Source organism: Chrysochloris asiatica, unplaced genomic scaffold (assembly GCF_000296735.1).
Source record: "Chrysochloris asiatica unplaced genomic scaffold, ChrAsi1.0 scaffold00391, whole genome shotgun sequence".
Classification (NCBI taxonomy): domain Eukaryota; kingdom Metazoa; phylum Chordata; class Mammalia; order Afrosoricida; family Chrysochloridae; genus Chrysochloris; species Chrysochloris asiatica.
Genome location: NW_006408909.1, coordinates 848371 through 872360, shown reverse-complemented (window position 1 = coordinate 872360; position 23990 = coordinate 848371). Strand labels below are relative to the sequence as shown.

The following is a 23990-nucleotide window of genomic DNA, read 5'->3' as shown; positions in this document are numbered from 1 at the left end:
AACAATTTGAAAAACTATGGAACTTGTACAATTACAGCTTAATGCAAACCCACAGAGCGTAGAGTGCCCAGAAACAGAGCCATTTTTTAAGGGAGCCCACAGAGTGCCTTTGTGGATGTCTTACCGAGCTATCTTGTCACTGCAAGACATGGTGAGCAGTCTCTCTCCCTGCAGTACCCCGTCCCATGTCTGGATGCTTGCATTCGACCGCACTGGGATTGTCCCTTCACCAGACTCGATTTTTGTCCGTAGTTGGCCCCTTGCTTTACGATTTGGATGTCTGTCTGCTGGCTCTAAGGGATGAAAACAGTTAAAAAAAAAAAAAAACCCACAGGTAATAAACCACTTATTTATTGACAAGCATACCTAAATACACTATACAGTTTTAAATTGTTTGTGCATATAAATGTGTATGCTATATATAAGGTGGGCTTCAAAAAGTTTGTGGTAAAGTGAAATTACAAGATGACGGATTTTTTTTACAACCGTTTTGAAGCATCCTCATGTATGTCTCTCTATGTATATGTATAATTGCTGAGCTGATTCAGGCTCATAGCAGCCCAATAAGACAGAATAGGACTATTCCTTAGGGTTTCTGAGACTATAAATCTTTATAGGAACAGACGGCCTCATCTTTCTGCTATGGAACAGCTGGTGGGTTTGACTTGCTGACCTGACAGCTAGCACCACAAAGCTTAATCCATAGGGCCACCAGGGCTTCTATATAACATTGGACAGAAAAGGAGATCATACAAAACAAATTCACAAAAGCGGTCTCCTCAGAGGTTAGGAAGAAAGGAGGCTTCTATTTTCGTTGAAATGCTTTCTTTCTATCATTGAAAATGAGCTGAAGCAAAGATGACAAAATGCTAAGATTTGCCAATTCTGGGTGATAGACACCTGGGTGTTGGTTATATTATTTCTTTTCTGTAAAATTTTCAAATGATCTGTGGGAATGCAAAAACAAGTCTATGGGACTCATGCCAAAGCATCCATAGTGATTATATCTACGCTATATGGATATGTGTGACCTAATTTTCTGTCTTATATTTTGAAAAATATTGAGCAGGTTCCCACGATGGCTATGGATTGCTTTTATCGTTAACAAATAATAAAAGTAATGTGATCAACTAGTCTATTTGGAATCAATCTTACGTTTACGAGGAAAGATATAGATACAAGTTACTATAAAAAGAGTTAAACTTAAGTGAACAAGAGGGAACAAAATCTGATCGATTGCCTCACTCTTCATTGGTGTCTTCTCTGCTCTGAAATATCCAGTAAGTACTTCTGTTACACATTTATCAAATGATAATTCATCAGCAATATGGAAGATCACATCGCATCTCTTAGTAATAAGATACCCTATCTAAATTTGAATACTGATAAAATTTTGACCTAATATACTTGGTTCCATTCTAATTACTTCATTAATTAGAATTAATGCTTTTCATTCATTCATTAAAATTATTTTGTTCTGTTGTGCAATAGGATCACTACAAGTCAGTCCCAACTCAATGGCATGTAACAATAACAATAAACTTTTCTAATTAACTTTCTAATTGAAAAGAAAAACTAGTGCTTTTATACAGACTCTTATCAGACCCACATCCATAGCTGAAACTTAAAAATTAATATGAACGTACATTTATTCCTTTATCTATTACTGTTGTTGTTGTCAAGTGCTGTTGTTAAGAGTAGGTTCCGACCCATAGCGACCCTGTACAGGGTTTCCGAGGGTGTAAATCTTTACGGGAGTAGAAAGCCTCATCTTTCTCCCGTGGAGCAGCTGGTAGTTTCGAACCGCTGACATTAAGGTTTGCAGCCCGATTCGTAACCACTACGCTACCAGAGCTCCTTATCTATTACTACATACCATGAATTTTCAAGCAATTCTTGTCAATTACTTTAAAAAAAAATCTACTCATACCTTCCAGTATTGGTTCATGTGGTGAGAAAATTCTGGCATCTCCACAAGGAGAGGTACTGATATACAGATGAAACTGGACATTTTCTTTCAGTTTAAACCCTCCTCGCTCTGATTTCTGAAAGATGGATCTTTTTTGGTCTTCTTTGCTACTGAAATGAAACAAGTGGCAAAGATTATGTTTAAAGCTGTATACAGCCAAAGGTCTCTCATCATTTAGAATGACTTCTAAAAGTCAAAAGACCCTAAATTTTACTTCAACAAGGTCAAAGAATGTTCAACCTGAATGTTTACTTTATCTGTTTATGGTAACACAGTGCTTATTCATTCAATACATGATACAACATCTAAATGCAGACCACCTTTTTGTCTCATTTATGACATCAACAAAGAAAGACAGAACAAAAGAAATTAGCATGAAACAAAGAAGAAAGTTTATAGACATGTAGTTGTGGCACAGTGGCTAGAATAAAATGGTCATCTTTACGAGGCAGTTTAGGAAGCTCTATTTCCACGTATACCACATATGAGAAAAGCACATGGTTTACAAACAGATTTTAAATGGATGACCATGTCATTATTTTTCACCAATTCATGTTATGTTTTTTGCCAATTCTATTTAGTAGCTTAAGTATCATGGGAAGATGACAAGATGCTTTGAGAATCTTTCAGTGGTTCCAGTAGCAGGGAAAGGCTTTGCCATTTTTCTTTTATTTGGTGGTGGTGGTGTGCCATGGAGTCAATTCTGACTCAGCAACCCTGTATAGGGTTTCCAAGGTTTAAAGCTTTACGGGAGCAGAGAGCCTCATCTTTCTCCCATGAAGCGCCTGGTGGACTTGAACTGCTGACCTTAGAAAACAGTCTCCTTTATTTACTTGACGTATTCAACTTACTTTAAGTAAACCTCAAGCTGGGTATACAGGAATCTCAGCAAGGACCTCCGTGATATTATTTCTGCATGACAATCATTTAATGCAAGGCCACGGTCACTCATGTACTCGCCGTTAATACATTTTGTCCCTGTAGAAACACTTATCACCCTGGCATCTTTAACATCAGTGCCTGAAAAAGAAAAGAGGAATTACTCCCATAATCCACAGTAATGCTTGCCTACCTGTGCTCTTGGAATCTGACCTGTGCTCTCAGTGGCCTCACTTTTTTAAGGAATCTTGAGGGTTCCATTTGCAGTTCAACTACTGCTTGTCATCGTCATTCACTCAAGTACCCCGCCTCCCTACCTGGCAAACCGATGCACTGTCAGCGTCATGCACTCAAGTACCCCGCTTCTCTACCTGGCAAACCGATGTGCTGTCAGCGTCATTCACTCAAGTACCCCGCTTCTCTACCTGGCAAACCGATGCGCTGTGTGCAAGGGGCTCTCTCTCACTATGGGCTTATTCTGCAGCATCTCTGGAAGTTAGCCCTCTGCACTATTAATGTACAGCTTCTCGAACTACCTCTCTGGACTACAATAAAGTCTTTTCTTGAGCATTCACCGCTGCACTAACTGGTATGACAATCTTGAAACTAAATTCAAAGCACCACAGAAGTTAGGGAGAGTGGCTAAAAGTCACTCAGAAGAGCAAGAAGGGAAACAAAAGTCACTAAGAACATTTTGATTAATAATGTCTGTCACTAATTGTATTGAAACTGAAATCGAAAGCATTGGTGGACTTCTAGAGTGCAAGTTCTGATGTTTAGTTTGTGAGATATTCTAATTACTACAGACACAATGTATACATCCTGAGTATTCAGTATATTAACTATAAACTATTTAGGAGTCCTGTTGTGGCGCTGTGGGTTAATGCACAGGGCTGCAAAGTCAGTTTGAATCACATGTCAGTGGTTGAAGCTAACCAGCCACTCCTTGAAAGCCCTACATAGGGTTGCTATGGGTCGGAACCGACTCAATGGCACTAACAACAACAAAAATGGTTGCCTGCCATGGGCTTGGCACTCATTTCATTCCCCCAGCATCCTCTGAGGCACAGGCTGTCATCATCTCCTTTCCACACATAAATAAGGTCATTTGGGGCTCCAATTTGAACCAGACCACCTCACATTTGAACTGTTCCACACATGCATATATTAGCACATATATGTTATTAGCTTTGAGAAAATGGTCCCCTGTGAGATGAATGCTGAGATGTGAAATGCTCCCTGTGTAATAAAGTGACTTTTCTAAGGTGGGAGGTGGTACAGGCCCTTGCTGATGGAACCACTTAATGTAAAAGATAGAGGAAAGCAACAGAGGCAGAATAGGAAGGAACACACTGGTACCAAATATGAAAAACAAAACAAAAAACCAGCTCTCCCCACCCTCACCCCACCCCCACCCCCGCCACCATCAGGCACATCTTACGTATGCCAAAGTAAATGTGTCATGGCAAGAAAGTGTTTAGGATTATAAAAGTACATATTTTTCTTTTCTTTAGGGCACCTAGTGTTGGGCCACTATTTTTGGGTGCCAGTGAGTTGGTTCTGACTCACAGAGACCCCATGTGAGAGAGTAAAAGTGTCTCATAAGGTTTTCATGGCTATAATCTTTACAGAAGCACATCACTAGGTCGACTAGGTGGATTAGAACAGTCAACCAAGTACAGTGGTTAAGCAGCCAAGTGCTTAATCACTATACTACCAAAGCCCTTGGAGGCCAATGCTGAGGCCTACAGACTTATTTTCTTACCATAGTCTGATGGAGGGAGTTACCTCAGTGGTAAAGGGCTACACAGTCCCTGCCGAGGTTTTCTCCCTAGCTTGCAGGTGTAGATGGACAGACTGTCCCCAATTCCCTCCCTCTAGTCTGCAGGAAGCTGTAAGGTTCACTGGCCAGCTGGGCTGGGCCCGAGGGGCTGAACAGATGCCCTGGAGTAGGTAGGGCCTGACTCAGTGGCTTGGATGGCCCTGGAACCAGGTCTGGAACAGTTCAAGCTCTCTTCCTGAGCCCTGCCTCAGGGACAAGGCTGTGGTTTCTTTAATTAGGTGCTATTTGCAAAAGATGCTACTAATAGTTACCACTCCTGGAATCTATGGAAGGTCCCTTTTCTCCCGGGAATGTCTAGACAGATTTAGTATAGTTTCTTCTGCCACGCTACATCATGATTTCCCCCCCTACATAAGGATTTTCCCCATGATTCCTACTCGGTTAAACCTTTCTTTCCCCCAATAAAAGTCACAGAAACCTAGGGGGCAGCATCGACCTTAACTGGTAAATTGAATCTGAAGCAAGAATAAGGGTCTCCTGCAGTTTTCCATCTCATATCTCAGCAGGTCCAGACCACTCATACAATTAACACAGAGCCACACCATGACTAACACAATAGTACAATGTTTCTAAATGAAATAAGCTTGAGTTAAAAAAAGAGGCACATTTAGGATAAAAGTCTGCAGACAGCAGAGGAACTCTGAAGAAGAAAAAAGGGATCACCAGTGGTCACAGTAATGTTATAGATTAAGTGCATTGCACATGTTAACAATTTTTAAAAAGACAATTAGAGGGTTAAATACAACACCACTCTTTTTACCTGTTGTCATGACAATTCCAGCAAGAACTTTTCTACGTGCATGGGGGGATGAGAAATTATCGGTCAGATCACCAAATTTTTCCAGAATCAGGCGCGAAACAGCATCTGCCAACACCTGGGGACCACAGAGAAGGGGTTAGGGGAGAACAGTGCATGACTGGGGGGCAGGGCTAGCTTTGTCACTGAATTTCAACCTGCATGACCCTCACAAGGTGACAGCTACAGGCCATTTCTGTTCTGGAACTGCACCTGTGTAAATGTAGCAAATGTGTATGTGTGTGTGTGTGTGTGTGTGTGTGTACAAGAGAGAGCATGCATGAGTATACAGATGTGTGTATGAGTGAATGTGTTAAGATGCATGTATATGTGGTATGAATGATGTATACGTAAGAGAGTCTGTGTGTGAGAGAGTGTACAATGTATGTGTGTGAATATGCATGAGTGTACACCTGCTTCCTTAAAGATCTTACCAGCCTTGCCTGTGAATCCTTCTACATGGTCTCCATGGACAGACCAAAGCCCGGGCCACGGTGGTTTAAGAGTCAGCCCTGTGGCATACTGGCACACCTGTTGAGCATCTGACCTTCACAACAACTCTGTGAGTGATGCTCAGACATCTCTCTCTATTCAGATGAGAAAAATGCATTCCAGAGGGGGTAGAGAATTTGCTCAAAGTTTCCTGAACTGGGTGGTCTGCCACCACTGCCTGCAGTCCACCCAACCTCTGTGACTCTCCCACTGGACCTCCCATCCTGTCCCTAGGCCCGGGGACACACTCCTTCTGGAGGACAGGGGCAGGCTCCACTCAGGCTTTTCTCAAGGCCACACTAGGTACAGTGCAGCTTATGGTACTAGACAAAGCCAGGCCCACTCTTGAGGGTGTGATGAGCAAAATCACAGCTCAGAGAAAAAGGGGCTGTTTGAAGGAGTAATAGGATTAAAGAATCATTACGTTTTCACAACCCTCACTCTCAAAGGCACTGAGCTTAGGTGTGCTTACCAATTACTTCTGTGTCTTCTCAAGTGTGCCCCAGCTCATGCCACTCAGGAACCGGGGATGGTTTAAAACTTGTAAGAATGTTTATCACTGAAGTGCATACAATCCTAATGTACTAAAGGCTATATGACTAGTTGTAGGGGGAAGATGTAGAGGGAAAATTCTTGTGTCTGGAACATGTCGACTGGGACATGATCAGATCAGGGAGCCACTTGGAGAAGTATTTATAGACAGGTTTGTGCTTTTACGGCTGATGATTCACTTTGGGTCTCGTGAATCTTGAATACAACGATCCCAAGTATCTTTGGAAATGACAAGAGAGTGGGTGTTAACAGGCCAAGCGTGAATCCACTACCTAGAATCTCACACTATCTGGATGATCAGATGTTGTTGTTATGTGCCGTGGATTTGGTTCTGACTCATAGCGACCCTGCACAGGGTTTCCGAGGCTGTTAATCTTTACAGGAGCAGAACGCCTCATCTTTCTCCTGAGGAACTGCTGGTAGTTTAATAGACACTAGGTAAACCTGATTCCCTACACTTGCTCGTTAATGAAATACTTCCAACAGGAATCAGAGTCAACTATTCATGCTAACTGGTCCTCCTATCACTGTGCCAGCAAATATCTATGGGTCTCAGGGAATGTTTAAGGCCATACAGGCAGAGAGGGGTCAGGCAAGGGTCGCAACCTTGCTTTGCATTGTGGGCTGGGGCTTTGGTGACAGACACGAGCACAGTGAAGGGGCAAAAATGGCAAACAGAAATAAAGAATTTGTCAATAAAATAGGAGACTGGTCAAGAATTAGAATTTACATAGAACAGAAAATAATGAAGTCAAGGGGTAAGTCAGAGGAAACGTAAGTGTTCGTTTCATGGAACAGTAAGCATATCTCCAAAATTTTCATATAAAGTCTAATTGGAGTTCCTTGACAATATAAGCCAAGGTCAGCCCTAATGCTGACATTTACTTGTTAGGTACAAACCTTTGAGGCAGGTGGACAGTTCTGAAATTGCCTTAAACATATCGGTCTCACCCTGTAGGATACCTTATCCTGGCTAATGAAGTGCCCACTGAGTTTGGGGGCATGAATCAAGTCTCAAAAGCACTGTGTTTCACAAGTCAGCCTCACCCCATGCAGCCAGGCGTCAGCATTCCCTGTACAGAAGTGTGGGGGTACATTCCCTTAGCCACAAGAACAGGGGCTAAGGAGATGCATAGTCAAGCCATTTTAAAGAACCTGCCACAGACAGAGCACTTGGCAAGTTCCTGTGTGGCTGGCACAGTCTGAATTTAGATACACTTTAAGGCCACTAAGTCCTTCAAGGATGGCTTTAAAACAGCAGTAGAAATTCTTATCTTCAGCCAGACATGGAGGAGAGGAAGTCAGGCAGACCTGGCCAGCTCTGTCTTCCCGAGGGGCCCGTACCAGTGGGGTGCATGCATTAAGTAGGGACTCTGATGACTGCCCACACTCCATCACTGAAGTCACAGATCCAGCAGAGAAGAAAAAGGCTGCAAGTCCAACTCACCAGGTGAGTGCTCTTGTCTGTCCCCGTTCTGAGATGCTACCAACATATGTGGCAAACTCAGTCCCCAAAGGCTCATAACATGCTGTATTATTCTAAAAACCACTCTGCTGACAGCCAGGGAAGGAAGACAAGTGGCATGACAGGCTATTTTGAACTCAGGGTGAAATGTCTTAGCAATTAGTAATCTTGAAAAAAACAAAAATCACTTGGGATCGATAGCACTGTTTTGTAAAATTATAAATGGACTAATAATTCTTATTAATAATGGTTAAAAAGCAATTCATATAGGAAATGATTATTTGGTTCCTAGGAAAATCAGCAAACTACTTTGAATGAATTATACTTAAGTTGGATTGGTTGTAAAATAAAATAAGCTTTTCTTCTTTTAAAGTTGCAAACAACTAGTCATCTCAGAAGACAACTGCATGGAGATCATTCTAATTACACCCCAAGCAAACTTTGATTCTTCTAGGAGAAATACTGGTCCTCCTCTCATTTTTGAATCCTTCATTTACTGTGATCAGATGCAGTATATATTTCATCTTCAAATTCAAAAAGGTGTAGAGAAGTGGATTAGATTTCCTCCCTAAGAGAACAGCTTTTAGAATAGCCAAATTAACCTTAAGAAGTCTAGGTTTCCAAAAAAAAAAAAAAAAGGCAATCAAGAGCTCTAGGACTAAGAGATGAAGGTCTGCCTGAGCTAATACTAAAGTCATCTCTTTTTTATCATCAAAGACCAGACTCCAGTGGTTATTCATTCCTTTCCTGAATGGAGCACCCACATGGACCCCACACAGGAAACTCAAGGCACAAAGGACCCCAGGCCACAGCAGATGCAGGCCACCTTACTTTATGGAAGTCTCTCTACATGCCCACCCCACTGTCTGCTACACCCATAACTCAATGCCCACTATTCCTATGCTCCCACTCAGCAAGGGCAGGTGCTGGGGGCCAGACACTTCCATACCAAGTTCTCAGTGGGGCCTGGAAGCATCCCATGTGCTATGCATCAAGCTCCCAGATGAGACTCTGAAGGAAACAGTTCCCAGCTTGGGTTCATCCTCCCTGTCTCCTGATGACATCTTCTCTGGGGAGAGGATCACTACAGAGGGTGGATCACGTGGGACAGGAACCATGTAAGCAGGTGCCCATGATGCCATGATGGACATTGGTGGACGGAGGCTCTCAGCATCCTCATCCTCACTGGGTCCAGGAGATAAGCATCCACATACAATTCTAACAGGCCAGCCCTGTGCTCACTGCTGCACCATAGTAACAAGGGCAGCCCCCAGCACGAGACCTACTGGCACCATTACTGGAGAGGAGCTAACGCATGAACATGGAGTCGACTACAATGAGCTAGTGCCTACCTATGCCTGGTCCCAAGAACTTACACCCACCCTGCACAGCAGCAGCACATGGTCCTCACCTGCGGCAAATGCAACTGAAGCCCCTCACTGGGGATGGGCTGGCGCGATGGCGTTTGGTCCAAGTGCAAATTAAAAATGGTTGCCAGGGCCGATTGGGCAGCCCGCGCCTTGGCCAGCTTCTTGTTCCTCCCTGACCCTTCAAAGAATTGGCCGTCCACCACAACCGACATGACAAAATTCTTGGCATGGCTCTCCCCACTTTCAGAGAGGAAGTCGTATTTCAATCCAGGGCGCAGCTCATTCAGGATCATCACCGGGTTCTTCCCACTTGGGGGAGGAAATGGTGGGAGCACAGGCAGGGACGGCTGGATGAGGCTTGCAGGGATGGGGGATGCTGATAGGCTGAGGTCCCCACTGGAGCTGAAGGAGTCGTCCCCATTGGAACCCATGTAGAAGGGCGCGTCCAGCCTATCCGGAGTCTCAAAGCCATTGAAGAGCATGTCAGGGAAGTCAGCCTGGTCAGATGTGAAGTCCGTGTTGACCGAGAGGGTCCTCCCCATAGCCAAGTGGGCTTCAGAGGCATTTGGAAACTGGACAAAAGACCGTAGGGCCTTTTCTGCAGCATGAAGTTTTGCCTTCTTCTTTGTGGGGCCGGAGCCCTCAAACACCTGCCCATTGACCTCTACCGACATGATGAACAGAGGTGCGTGTACTGGGCCGGTCTGGGAAAGCAGGGTGTATTGCAGGCCTGGCTTGATCTCATTCAGTTGCATCAGGGCATTCTTGGGCAGGACAGGCCCAGGTGGCCTCCTCCGCTTCTTCAGGCGGAACTTGGAGTGACCATTGCTGCCCTCCTCCAGGGGCCGCTTCCTGCTGCTGCTGCTGCCGCCGCCCCCGTTGGAAAGCTGGGTGCCCTCCCCAGGCCCTAGGGCACTGCCATCTTTGGGGACCACGTTGTCCAGATTGCGGTTTTCCTTAACATCAGTGCTGCTGGAACCTGTGGTGCCCAGAAAGAGTAACTTACAACGCCTTCGTTGCAGGATCTTGTAAATGCAAAATTTATAGATTCCTTTATCTATCTTTGTAACTGGTTAAGTGATGTGTGCATATATTTTTTACTCCTAGAGGTACAAGTGAAGAACTACAAGGAACTATCAGCCTAAATTGAAATTAGTAATTAGACACTTTGCTGAAGAATGGCTAATGCAGTTTCGATTTCATACCACCCATTGCTTTTACATTAAAAAGTGATTTAAAAGAATATTATATTTCTAATAATAAGATTCTGAAGATCTAGAGATGTTTTACTTAAGTCTATTAAAATGTGGGATGATAAATTTAATGAGCAATATCTTACATTAATAAGTCTAATGAAATGACACTTTAATGTCAGCATAGACAAATACATGTTTTACCTTCACACTTGCCGCTTTTTCTATTTCATTTATCCTCAATCTATGGGTTTAAAATTGCAACACATCCCAAAAGAGGAAACATTATTTAAAAACGTACTCACAAGTTATACTAGGTTGTTGTTGTTTTTTTTCAGGTTTAAAATATTCAATCACATATGCGAGCTGAACATACGTAATAAGTTTATAAATTAATCTTAGAAAACGGTTTGTACAATTCTATAAAATTTTTAAAAAATATATTTTTGGAGAATATAGATCTATTTCTAGCACTCATTTAAAATGATCATTATATATTAGAATGATTTATTTCTGAATCTTTAATACAGCCATGATTGCTGCAGTTGTTAAGTGCTGTTGAGTCAGTTCTGACTCATAGCGACCCTGTATAGGGTTTCCGAGGAGCGGCTGGTTAGTATGAACCACCAATCTTGTGGTTCAAACCAACCTTGCAGTCAGTTCAGTGCTTATCCTACAGTGTCACAACGGGACTCCACTTTCATGATAGGAAAGAAATACGGCTATACCTTCCTGACTCCCTTACAAAAGTGACAACTTTGTCTTTGTTTTTAAAACAAATGTTAGACATAGGTTTCAAGAATAGTTTGGTTACTTTCGTTTTTAAAGCTAGTTTATATTTAAAATTTAATGAAGGTAATTTTAGAACTTTAAACATTTGTTACAAAATAAACATGATTTTGATTTCTAAAAGGAGGATAAAAAAGTGTTCATCCTGAAGTTTAGCAAACTTTTTTTTAAAAGAAAAAGAAATCATTTCTTGTTCTTCAGGGTTCAACAAGCTGCTGGAGGCATGAAGCACAGAGGTTGATCACCAGGGGTGAAGGGCTTTTAAGATTATCCTCTGTAACCAGGGCTTGCAAAAGTCTACAATGCATATTTCAGGTAGGCAAATGTTTATTTTACAGAAGTAAACTGGCTTGCAAATGTCCCAAGACAGTAGCTCTAGAGGGCTATTTCTGCTACAAAAACTAAAAACCTGTGAAAACGTCCATCAGTTCAACCCATGAAAAGGCTTAGTGGGGTTAAAGGTAGAGTCCCCAGCTGCCAAGGTCTCTGATTTGTGGGGCTGTCTGTGGTTCTTCATTGGGACAGTTAAAAGCCCTGCTTACACATCACCCATGGGGAGGCTGAGACTGTAACTCTCTCTCATCACTTCACCAGAACACGCCTGGTGTGCACACACCACTTGTCCCAGTTGACAAAGTTGATGGAATGGTCACTAAATTTTCATTTACAACATCGTCCAGCAAAAGCTCGATAGGTTACTCCTTTCGGTGCTTAAGGGGAATAAGAGGTGAAAAAAGTGGAGCCAAGAAGGGATTCAAAGGTTAATAAACTGAGCAAGAATTACACATTAGCTTATTGCTTACACTTCAATTTCGTGGCTAAGCAGAATTCTTTATCAATATAGAAAATCAAATAATAATAAATGTGTCCTGACATGCATTTAATCAGATATGTAAAACTGCTGAAATAGCTGAATGCTTTCCTTTCAACAATAAAAATAATCAGTGTTGGAATGACAAATATTGATAAGGTTATAAGAAAAATGAACTTCCTACAACACAGTTCGCATAAATTATAAAATTTTATTAACTTTAGAAGCGACAGACATACTGCTCTTCTGCTTCATTAAAAATGCTATGTAAAGGAAAATGAAAGATTAAAGTGGAGGCAGACACCATGCTATGACCCCATATATAGATGCTTTCTGTTTATATACTGTGCTACTATATTTAATAAATGTGGACATTAATCATAATAATATTTCTCATTGACTTCAAAATGAAGGAAAACAGGATTGGCATTTCAAAGTTTCGGCACCAGCACCACAAGATTTCGAGAAAAAACAGTCAGAATGATAGCTTATTTTATCCCAGGATCAGTTTAGGGAGGGGAAGTCCTTTGCTGACCAAATTGCCAGTAAGGTGTCTACATGGGCCAGATGCTTGCTGCTGTGAAAGGCAATGCAGAGTCTAGACCACAGGGACGCTCTGGGTACCCCTACTAACACCTCCACATGGACCCTGCACACCTCCAGTGGCCATCTCTGAAGTGAGGGGTGTGAGTCTAACTTTGCTCTGTGAAACAAAGGCAAACCTGGGGATCTAGAGTGGGCCTGAGTGGTAAGAACACAAGGCTAGCTTTGAAAGAGTTCTGAATCACAGGAATTGATAAGGAAACCAGGCAGCAGATGGGAAGCGACACATTGCTCATGTGGTTTCTGGTGAGCACTTGAGAATGGTGTCCCTCAGTAACTGACACCAAACTTGCAAAGAGGATGCTCGGAGCAGAGGTCACAAAGGATCAAGACTCACTTTATATCATCCACAGCAAAACGCCTGTAGTAGTCATGCCATGCAGACACTCTTTATTGGACTATGTGTGGGAGATGAGATGAGAACAGTCCCAAGGTCTCCATTGCTCAGTTGTGTGAAACTTGTAAGGTGTCATCGAGTGGATTTCGACTTACAGCAATTCCATGTGACAAAGAAGAACTGCCCCACCACAGGGTTTCTTAGCTAAAATATCTATGAGAGCAGGTTGCCAGGTCTGTCTCCTATGGAGCCACTGTGTGGGTCGGAATGACCAACCTTTCAATTAGCAGCTGCCCGCTGAACTGTTGGCCCACTAGGGCTCGTTGTTGTATGCGTAGCCCCAGGAAAATGCACTGAACTAAGTCCTAGCCACCAGCAACCACTCTCAGTACCTGTTACTCATCATTCAGGGCTGCATGTTCTTCCCTGAGACAAATCAGAAAGAATGTAAATATACACATACATCAATCAGAAAGGTACTGTCTTCACTGTTGTTTCCCTGCTAAACACTTCTATATTCCGAGGACGCATTTAAATCTTTATTTAAAAGAATTGCTGTCTGCAATTAGAGTTAAAATAGTACATTCACCACACTTTCCATCGGGAACAACGTAGAGCAAGGAAAAAGCTGAGGTGCTCCTGAGGCTCTCCACCCTTCCCCAACCCCAAGAAAAAGTCTAGAGAAGAGTAAAGGTATAAAGGTTAAGTTTTGAGCCACACCAGCCTTAAATCTCATTAACATATTTAGACACTGAAGATCTAACAGACCAGTGTGAGCCCTTTTCTCAAAATGCAGGAGATTCAACTGTATTGAAAGGAAAATGCTCATGCACTGTTAAATCAAATCATCAGGCATTTAAGTCAATCTCAAAGGCTATCTTAGATTTGCAGAGGGTGAAAGTCAGGTCATCACCATGAGACCCACACAATGACACAAGGCGGCATGAAACCATCACAAGACAGGCCTCTTGGTGCACAGGTTGTACTTTCAGGTATGTAAATGATGCCCCATGAGAAAAAGAAGAACAGAAAATCGGCACATGTACCTGTAGGAGAAGTCGCCCAAACCAACTATTGATACCTATTGCAGAGAATGCATCAAACATTAAAACCAAGACATTGCTGATAGCCTGTATCATTAGAAAAATCACCTTTGCCAAATTGGTCTCATTAAATAAATTTATAAAAGCAATATGATTTTAAAAGAAAATTAGCTACTTTTGATAATGGGTTATAGGCCTAGATCTTACTCATATTTTCTTCATCTTCAATGTCCATGGCAAAATGCTTTTGAGGGTTTCTTGACTGGCGAAGATAGTTTCTGTCTGAAAGACAGCAAGAAAACAAGATTTGGCATGTTCATTATGTGAGTAACCTGAAGTCAGCCTACTCCCTGGGAACTATTACAATATTATTACACACTGAAGTGAAAACTTCTAAAACATGCAGGAACATTCTCATCTCCCATATTTTCCAGGTCTGCCTGACCATGATGTATCACAACTCTGGGTGCTTTTCCTTCTGAGAGCCAGTCTCACTTCAAAACCAGTGATCTTGTTTCTTTTTCTCTGTGTTGCCATTGAATATATTTTAACTTGGTTAAAGTGCCTTCTTCAGTGAGCTGGACTGAGTGGGCAACTACAGCTGGTCAGACAGTCATGTGGGGCACTAGAATTATTTCACTTAAAAGTTCAGGTCCATTACAAAAACATAGCTCCAGAGTGGATTAAGTCAAGATGAGTACCTAGATTTGTTGCTATTTAATTCCTAAATAAGTATGATTAAATTTGATTGGCTCTTGTAATACACTTTATTCTGATACAACCCATTACTTACAATCTGAATTGGTTGTATGTGACTAGGAAACAGCAGCAAAAATGCCTTTTACCCACCAATACACTGGACTATAAGAAGGCAACAAACAGCACAAACACAGGGAGACTCGCAATATAGCACTACCCGCAGTGCCTATGTCTCAGTCTGCAGAAAGCAGTCCTTCCATAGGACACCTGTACATTTAAAAGATTTGTTCTACTGAGCATGGTTTACATAAAGAAGACTTCACCCATGAGTTTTCATGATGAGGATAAGGTTTATCATGATGGAGACACACTGTTCCTTCGTGCCTTTATACAGCCAATTATTTTCTCCCACCCCCAAAGTCCACTCAGTTTTGTAACTACATGTTGGTCCGTTCTACAATTTCATATATAGGGAAACATATTAAGTATGCAGTCTTTTTTATATCTTGCTTCTTTGACTTATTAGCACAATGCTTTTGAGATTTATACACATTGTTCAATGTATCTGTAGTGTTTTCTTGTAGCATCTCATGGAACAGATAACACTATTGGATTAACAATTCACCAGGTAACAGACATTTGCTTATTTCTAGTTTATTGGCTAGTAAGAATGATGAAGAAAATATTGACCTTTTAAAGGATTTCATTTAACTTGGATCCACAATAAATGCCTATGTAGACAGCAGTTAAGAAATCAAACAACATACTGCATTGTTAAAAGCAAAGACATCACACTAAGGTGAGCCTAGTCCAAGCCATGAGATTTTCAATCCCCTCATATGCATGTGAAAGCTGGACAATAAGTAAGGAAGACAGAAGAAGAATTGATGCATTGGAATTATGGAATTGGGGAAGAATAGATGCATTTGAATTATGGGACTGGTGTAGAATATTGAATAAACCATGAGTTGCCAGAGAATGAACAAATGTGTCTTGAAAGAAGTATAGCCAGAATGCTCCTTAGAAGTGAGAATGGTGAGATTGTATCTCACATACTTTGGACATGTTATTATGAACAATCAATTCCTGGAAAAGATATTATGCTTGGTAAAACAGGGTCAGGAAAAAAAAAAAAAAAGAGGAGGATCCTCAACAAGCTGCATTAACACAGTGGCTGCAACACTATGTTCAGACAGAACAACAATTGAGAGAATGGAGCAGGACAGGAAAGAGCTCTGTTCAGATGAACACAGGGTTGCTATGAGTCAGAACTGACTCAAGGGCACCTAACAACAACATTGAACAAAGCTATGAAGGTTTATATACAAGTATTTATATAGACATCAATCTTCGTTTCTCTTGGGTACTTCTCTTGGACAAGTATTTGTCTAAATACTTTGCCTTTTCCCCCTTTACTGTATCGTTCATTTATTTTTTATTGGATTCTAAGAATTATTTTTATATTCTCATTGTTGTTAAGTGACGTCATGTCTGTTGCAACTCATAGCAACCCTGTATATATGGTTTCCATGGAGTGGCTGGTGGGTTTGAACCAATGACATGGTGGTTAGCAGTCCAATGCATATCCTACAGTGCTACACTAGTACTCCTTTCATATTCTTGTTGTTGTGGTTGAATCTATTCCAATCTTCAGTGACCCTGTATCAGGTTTCCAAAGTGTGGCTGGTGAGTTTGAACCACCGACCTTGAAGGTCAAACTGACCTAATGTTCAAGTGCTTATCCTACAGCACCACACCAGGGCAGTCCTTTATCAGATATATGTTTGCATATATTTTCTCTAGGTCTTGGGCTTGCCTCTTCATCTTCCAATAGTGCACTTCAAAGAATACAAGTTTTAAACTTTAATAAAGCCTAAGTGATCATTTTTTTTATCTTATGATTTGGGCTATATACAATCCTATTTAAGATCTTTCCCTAATCCAAGGTCACTAAAATTTTCTCCTAGGAAGACTTAGAAATTTTACACTTCAGTGTTTACATTTAGATCTATCATACACTTAAGTTAAATTTTGTACACATTATAAAGTAAGAATCACAGTTTGTTTTCTTAACATATGATGAATCAGTTGTTTCAGCAGCATTTGTTAAAAAAAAAGCGGTCCTTTCCACATTGAATTGCCCTTTGAAGAAAATCAATTGATCATCTCTGTGTGGGTCTATTTCTGCTTTCAATTTGGTTCTATTCATCTATGTGTCTATTCCTATGACAATACAACAGCTTTGTGATAAATTCTGAAATCAGGTAGAGTAAATCTCCAGCTTTCTTCTTCTTTTGGCCATTCTAGGTCCTTTCATTTCCACATCAATTTTCAAAATGCCTATTCTCAAAAGCTGGCCTGGAGAATCTTTAATGAAGCCTCCCTAACAATAAACAGGTGAATTTTAAAAATAGTCACTTTATAGGCAACTACTAAAAACATTCTTATCAACAGAGAATAAATTGAAGTTGTCAAGGAGTTCATTCTTCTTGGATCAACTATCAACACTCATGGAAACAGCAGTCAAGAAATCAGACAACGGATTGCATTAGGCAAATCTGCTACACAAGACCTTTTTAAAGTGTTGAAGAGCAAAGATGTCAGATTGAGGACTTAGGTGCATCTGACCCAAGCCATAGTATTTTCAATAACTTCATATGCATGTGAAAGCTGGACAGTGAATAAGGAAGACCGTAGAAGAATTGATGCTTTTGAATTATGGTGTTAGAGGAGAATATTGAAAGTGCCATGGCTGTCAAAAGAACAAACAGATCTGTGTTGGAAGAAGTGCAGCCAGAGTTCTCCTTGGAGGCCAAGATGGCCAAACTTCGTCTCCCATACTACAAGCATATTGTCAGGAGGGAGCAGTCGCTGGAGAAGGATATCATGTTTGGTAAGGTGGCGGGTTAGAAAGAGGAAGACCCTCAGCGACATGGATTGGCAAAGTGGTAGCATCAATGGGCTCAAGTGTACCAACAGTTGTGAGGTTGGCCCAGGATCAGGCAGTGTTTCATTCTGTTGTGCACAGGGTCGCTATGAGTCAGCACCAACTCAATGGCACCTAACAACAACAACAACTACAACAAAGGTTTAGTAGTCCCTAGTATTTCCTCAGACATTTGTAATTTATTGAAGGGACAATCAAACTGAAGATATGATTATAAACAAAGTTACGTGGTACAAGTTACAAGCACAGTACCAATTCAGAGAATGGAGGTAGGATAGAAGCTGAAATTTGAAGAAAAGTTAGTGGATACACTGTGTACTCAGCATACGTTATTGAGCCTTTTCTTTATGCTTATTATTATTTTCTTTAAATGCTCACAACTCTGAGGTAGGCACTAGCATTATTCACATTTTCCAAGTGCAGAAAATGGAGGTTCCAGGTGGGGCTCAATGTTACAGCCAGCAGGAGGCAGGGCGGGCTCTGCATCTGGGCAGATTCCAAGCCAAAGGTCTTAGACCTATGGTCTATGGCACCTTAACCCTCTTCAGTCTCAGTTTTCATATGTAAAATAAAAAGCAATAAAAGGATGCTTGCCTTTAGTATGTGCTCTTTTAAAGAACTATATAATAAGCTTGAAGGGGGGTGGGGGGTGGCATGAGCTTATAATGGGTAAGCAATGATCCAGAAAGGAGGGTGAGAATGGTTGTACAATGAAGAATGTAATCAATGTCACTGAATTATATGTGTTCTGTCTAAAATCCTTCCCTGACTCCCAACTCTCTGAGAATAAATAGGTCCAAGTATTCCTGGAATACCTGAGGCCCCAAAGTTCTGTGCTCCAACCTATACCCTTGCTTCCTACACCCCTTCTTAGGGGCATTATGTGGTTCCCTAAATACCCTGAGCTAACTTTTCTGTGCCCTTCCTTCTACCTGGAAGGTCCTTCCTCCCCAGATGTCTACACAACTCACTCCTTCACTTCCCTCAAGGCTGCTCAAGCATCAACTTCTTGATGAGCCGCCTCCCCCACAGGGGTGAAAGAGTAGCCTCTGCCCTCTTCACCAGTGTCTCAGGACTCCCCATTCTGCCCCTCTTCTTCATTTTTCTCTGTTGCATTTATGACCTTCTTCTACTGCCTGTGTGTTTCTTGTCTGTTCCCCACATGAACATGGAAGCTCCATGGAACTTCAGCTTTATTCACTGCTATATGTAGTGTAGTGGTTACGAATCGGGCTGTGAACCACAAGGTTAGCAGTTCGAAACTACCAGCTGTTCCGCGGTAGAAAGATGAGGCTTTCTGCTCCTGTAAAGATTTACAGCCTCAGAAACCCTGTACAGGGTCGCTATGAGTTGGAACTGACTCCATGGCACATAGCAACAACAACATATCATTGGTGACGAGAACAGCCTGACACAGTGTAGAAGCTCAAATAATAATTGTAGACTGAATGAGTGACAAATAATATTAAATTAACAATCAATTTTATTATTCATTATACCAACATGAATTGATTTTGTAAAAGCCACAAAATTGTTGTTAGGTTCAGACTCATAGTGACCCTATACACAACAGAATGACACATTACCTGGTCTGGTGCCAACACATTGTTGCACTCTAACCCATTGCTGCTGCCACTGTGCCAATCCATCTCATTGAAGGTCGTCCTCTTTTTCACAGACCCTCCATTTTACCAAGCATGATTTTCTTCTCTAGGGACAAGTCCCTCCTGATAATATGTCTGAAGTATGGGAGATGAAGTCTCATCATCCCGGCTTCTAAGGAACATTTTGGCTCTACTTTTTTCCAACACAGATTTGTTTGTTCTTCTGGCAGGCCATGGTGCTTTTAATATTCCTCTCCAAAACCATAACTCAGATGCATCATTTCTTCTTTATTCACTGACATCTTTGTTCTTGAACACTTTACTTTAAAGAGGTTTGGGCAGCAGATTTGTCTAGTGAAATACATCATTTGATTTCTTGATTGCTGCTTCCACAAGTGTTGATAGTGAATCTAATAAAAATAAAGTCATTGACAATTTCAACCTCAACCTCAACAAATAAGGTAACTGGCTGAAGTTCAGAAAATGCTGGGAGAAGACTGTAAAATTACCACTGAGGCAATAGTGATGAAATTTGGGTCTAACATAGATTGGTATTTTCCATTTTAAGTATACATGCTGGCCTCAGAAAGCTTTCTACTCAACGCGTGCCCAAAGCATTGTGTGAAGATCAGCTAGCTCGAAGAGCTGATCTTTCCATCAGTCTTTTAGGCGAGATCAAAGCTAAGGAAGATGATTTTATGGAACAAATAATAACCAGGGATGAGTCCTGGATTTACCAATATGAGGAGACTTCAAACTATTTGTGGAATTATAATATTATGGAATTTTCCGACGGACTTTTTGAAGATCCCTTGTACGATCCAGACAGTAAGACCTGATTAAAACAGTGACTTATGAGGGGGAACTGCTGTACCACTTACATTCAAGGCAGAAAGAACAGTTCAGAAGGTTATGGTGACTGTTTCTCAGGATTTCAAAGGTATAATAGATTTTATCAATCACGGGGACTTATTATGAACAAATCTTAAGGAATTCAAAAACTGCACTGGTGAGAAGAAAGCCAAGAAAGTTGTGCCCAGGAATTTTGCTCCATCACAACAATGTGCTTCTTCGGTTCCTTCTCTATAAGGGTAATAATAGTCCTGTGTCAACTTGATAGACCAGGGTTCCCGTGGTTTAGTCAAGGTGTTTAGTCTCATGGTGATGAAACCTAATTCATGCAGAATTAACTCTATGATGAGTGATTACAAGCAGCCAGTCAATGGAAGGGATGCTTCCTTGGGGGTGTATCCTGCTCCCATTATAATGGACATGTGGAATGGCTCACTCTCTTCCACTGGGAATCTGGGACTCTACAATTGTACTCTACTTCCTTGATAATAAAACTTCTCTTTATATCTCTCTCTCACTGGTTTTATTTCTCTAGAAAATCTAGCCTAAGACATGTGGTACCAAAGAGAGCAGGGTGCAAGAGAAACAAAATCACAAGGATGAGTTGTCTAAATTGGTTCTTAAGAATAATTAATTTTAAAGGTGGAATTTAAATTTAAAGGGTGGAAGCATGTCTGACCTTTACTTCATAGGATGTGGGCTGATTTTGAGTTTGGTTTTCTTTCCCCTTTGTGGATTCAGAAGAAGACAGACATGGTCCCTACATGTTTTTTGTAGCTGGCATCAGGAGTGGTATTCAATGCAATGGCCCCAGACTCATGGAAGCATGGGTTTTTGTAAGAAAAAGAACCAAGGGGTATGGGAAGTGAGACTTTTGATTTTTAGACGGTAATTTTGTAGTGGCTGAAAGAAATGTAAGAGAAAAGCTACTAAAGAGTTGGCTAAAGCCAATGTCATGCTGGTTAAACTAGATGACTAATAGGGGGCCAGGGCCTACTGGAATATACACTGCAGGAGACCCAGGGCCATATGCATATGAATCAGGTTAGTCCAAGGGAGAAGACTGAACTTAAGTGTTTTTAAAGGTTATGTGTTTCACTTCTTTATGAATATTGTTTTCTTCTGCCTACTATTGTAGAGTTAAGGAGCTCTGGTAGTGTAGTGGTTACGAATCGGGCTGCGAACCGCAAGGCCAGCAGTTCGAAACTACCAGCCGCTCCGCGGGAGAAAGATGAGGTTTTCTGCTCCCGTAAAGATTTACAGCCTCGGAAACCTTGTACAGGGAGGGTCGCTATGAGTCGGAACCGACTCCACGGCACTTAACAACAACAACAACTATTGTAGAGTTACATGGATGATGGAAATGGATATTGGGAATTATAATTACAGAGACCTTGTAAGCCCACCTTTAGTCTATACTTGACTGGTTTTGCTAAAAGGGGAATTACAATTTTCCCAGAGAAGTAGCTTCTTGTTAAAACTTTGTAAAGTATGGGGCCTTAGGTGGGATCCTGAACACCATACAGAACCATCAGAGTTGGGATATTTGCATTTGAAAAGACATGTAGACCAACCGGAAACTGCTGGGAGAACAGGAGATTCATGATTGAAAGAAAACAGAGGGAGAGGGGAAAAAAAAAGCAGATTGTTTCAAAAAAGCTTGTTTCTCCATTGATAGTCCCAGGGTCCTCCGCTCCTAGACTGATAGGGTACACTCCTTGGTTGGGTAAGGATGCATGATGAACAGGATGATAACTATGCCAACGAAATGATGGATGATGGAATAAATGTAAAGCTGATGTTCTCCCATGTACACAATCACACAATTCACAATAAAACATTAAAAAAAAAAAAAGCTCGTTTCAAGTAACCTGTTTGCCTTGGAGGCATGAAGGCCAGAAATGTATGTGCCCATCAAAGAAAATCACTTTCTAGGACTGAAAGTTAAAGGGAACTGTGAGCCAGATGCTCACTGGTGACCACCTGGGTCTACTTTTGAATAGAATTGGGGAAAATGCAGCAATGAAGACACCGGCTGAGTCTGGACATGTTCTATTGGCAGCTGTTAACTTTGAAATGAGAGAGACAAGAAGGGCTGAGTGGTCTGAAGTTCAGGGAGTTGTATGAACTCCTGAGCCCACAGACACTGATGTAGACCCTGGAGGCTAGGACTAAGAGTGAGGGACCAGCTGGTCTGAAGTGCAGAAAGGTGTGCATGAACTCCCAAACTTGCAGCTGATACCCAATTGACCTAGCTTGGATGGCTAGGGCTGAGCTGTGACCAGACCCTACTAGATGAAGATAAAGATGCAAGTGTGAACTGCCACAGTTTGATCAACTGGACTTTTGTTAATGGATGCAGTTGCTCAAAATTCCAACTAGAATGGCAGATTCTTCAAATCAAGGAACATGCTTGTCTCCTCAGTGTCCTGGGTTGAGAGGGATGGGCAATTTAGACATTGGCTATCAAAAATAGGGGCTATAAAGGCAGGAAGTGGCTGGCTTATAAGCATTCATGGGTATGTTAAGTTTTAGAATAAGAGGAAAAGGAGAATCCCCACTGACTAGTTTTCCTCTCTTCCAAATGTGTCTGGAGAAAAGAGGTGGAGAATGATACTGACAGGAATTTATGATTTAACTGTGTGTAATTATTATCAGGATTAACTGTGATTGTCAATTAATTGTAATTGTAGAAGATGTGTAACTAAAAGGGGAGAGTATTTAGTCTTTCATTTCAGGAACAATTCCAGTACCATCAAGAAGGAAGAATATGAGTGGAGTGAGGGATCCCTTCCAGGAAATGCAGTGACAGCAGAGCCAACAGCAGAGATGATAGTGGAATGGAGACAGAGCAGCTGCGGACTCTAGGCCTATGGACTGAGTAAGGCTGTGTGCCTACAGGCAGGAGGCTGGCTTGCAGAATGTGTCCTTTGGACATTTAAATAAATATATAGTTTTTATTTTGTATGTATACATCAAATATTTTTGCTTTATTTGTGACATATAAGGTGCAAATGGAACCAGTGTATTTTTGGTTGTACACATTTTAGTTATACCATGTTAGGATCAAGTATGACTTCACAATTTTCTATATTTAGAGATTATGCATATAGTTTGTAGATGTCAAGTTGACAAGCGTGGACTGTAATAGTTAGGGTTCTGTGTCAACTTGACTAGGCCACGATTCCCATGACTTAGTAGTTAAGATGTGCTTATTACCATGGTGATGAAACCTTACACAGGCATAGTTGATGAGCAGCTATGAGCAGCCAATCAATAGAAGGAATGCTTCCTTAGGGGTGTGGCCTGCTCTCAATATAATGGACACTCGAAAAAGGCTAGCTCTCTTCCTCTGGGTACCTGGGACTCTATAATTGTATTCCACTTCCTTTCTTAAACTTCTTTCTCTGTCTTTCTCTCTCTCTCTCTGTGTATATATATATATATATTGTTGTTGTTAAGTGCTGTCAAGTCGATTCCGACCCATAGTGACCCTGTATAGGGTTTCCAAGGCAGTAAATCTTTACAGGAGCAGAAAGCCTCATCTTTCTCCTGCGGAAAAGCTGGTAGTTTCGAACTTCTGACCTTGTGTGTATATATATATATATATATATAGTTGTTAAGTGACGTCGAGTCGATTCCGACCCATAGCGACACTGTATAGGGTTTCCAAGGAACAGCTGGCGAGCTTGAACTGTCGACCTTATAGTTCAATGGCTTTGCAGTTTGGCACATTAAACCACAGC

The 23990-nt window shown here is 41.4% G+C and overlaps 1 protein-coding gene across 1 annotated transcript in view; it reads right to left on the bottom strand.

Annotated features, from left to right (window-relative positions):
- ADARB1 (adenosine deaminase, RNA-specific, B1) overlaps positions 1-23990 on the bottom strand; it is a 101722-nt gene that overhangs the window by 43657 nt on the left and 34075 nt on the right. The window contains exons 2-7 of the mRNA XM_006876557.1: positions 14350-14424; positions 9408-10345; positions 5452-5566; positions 2821-2989; positions 1931-2079; positions 125-293 (exon numbers count right to left, since the gene is read on the bottom strand). Of these exons, the coding sequence (XP_006876619.1) occupies positions 125-293; positions 1931-2079; positions 2821-2989; positions 5452-5566; positions 9408-10345; positions 14350-14424 (1615 nt within the window). The remainder of the gene's footprint in view (positions 1-124; positions 294-1930; positions 2080-2820; positions 2990-5451; positions 5567-9407; positions 10346-14349; positions 14425-23990) is intronic.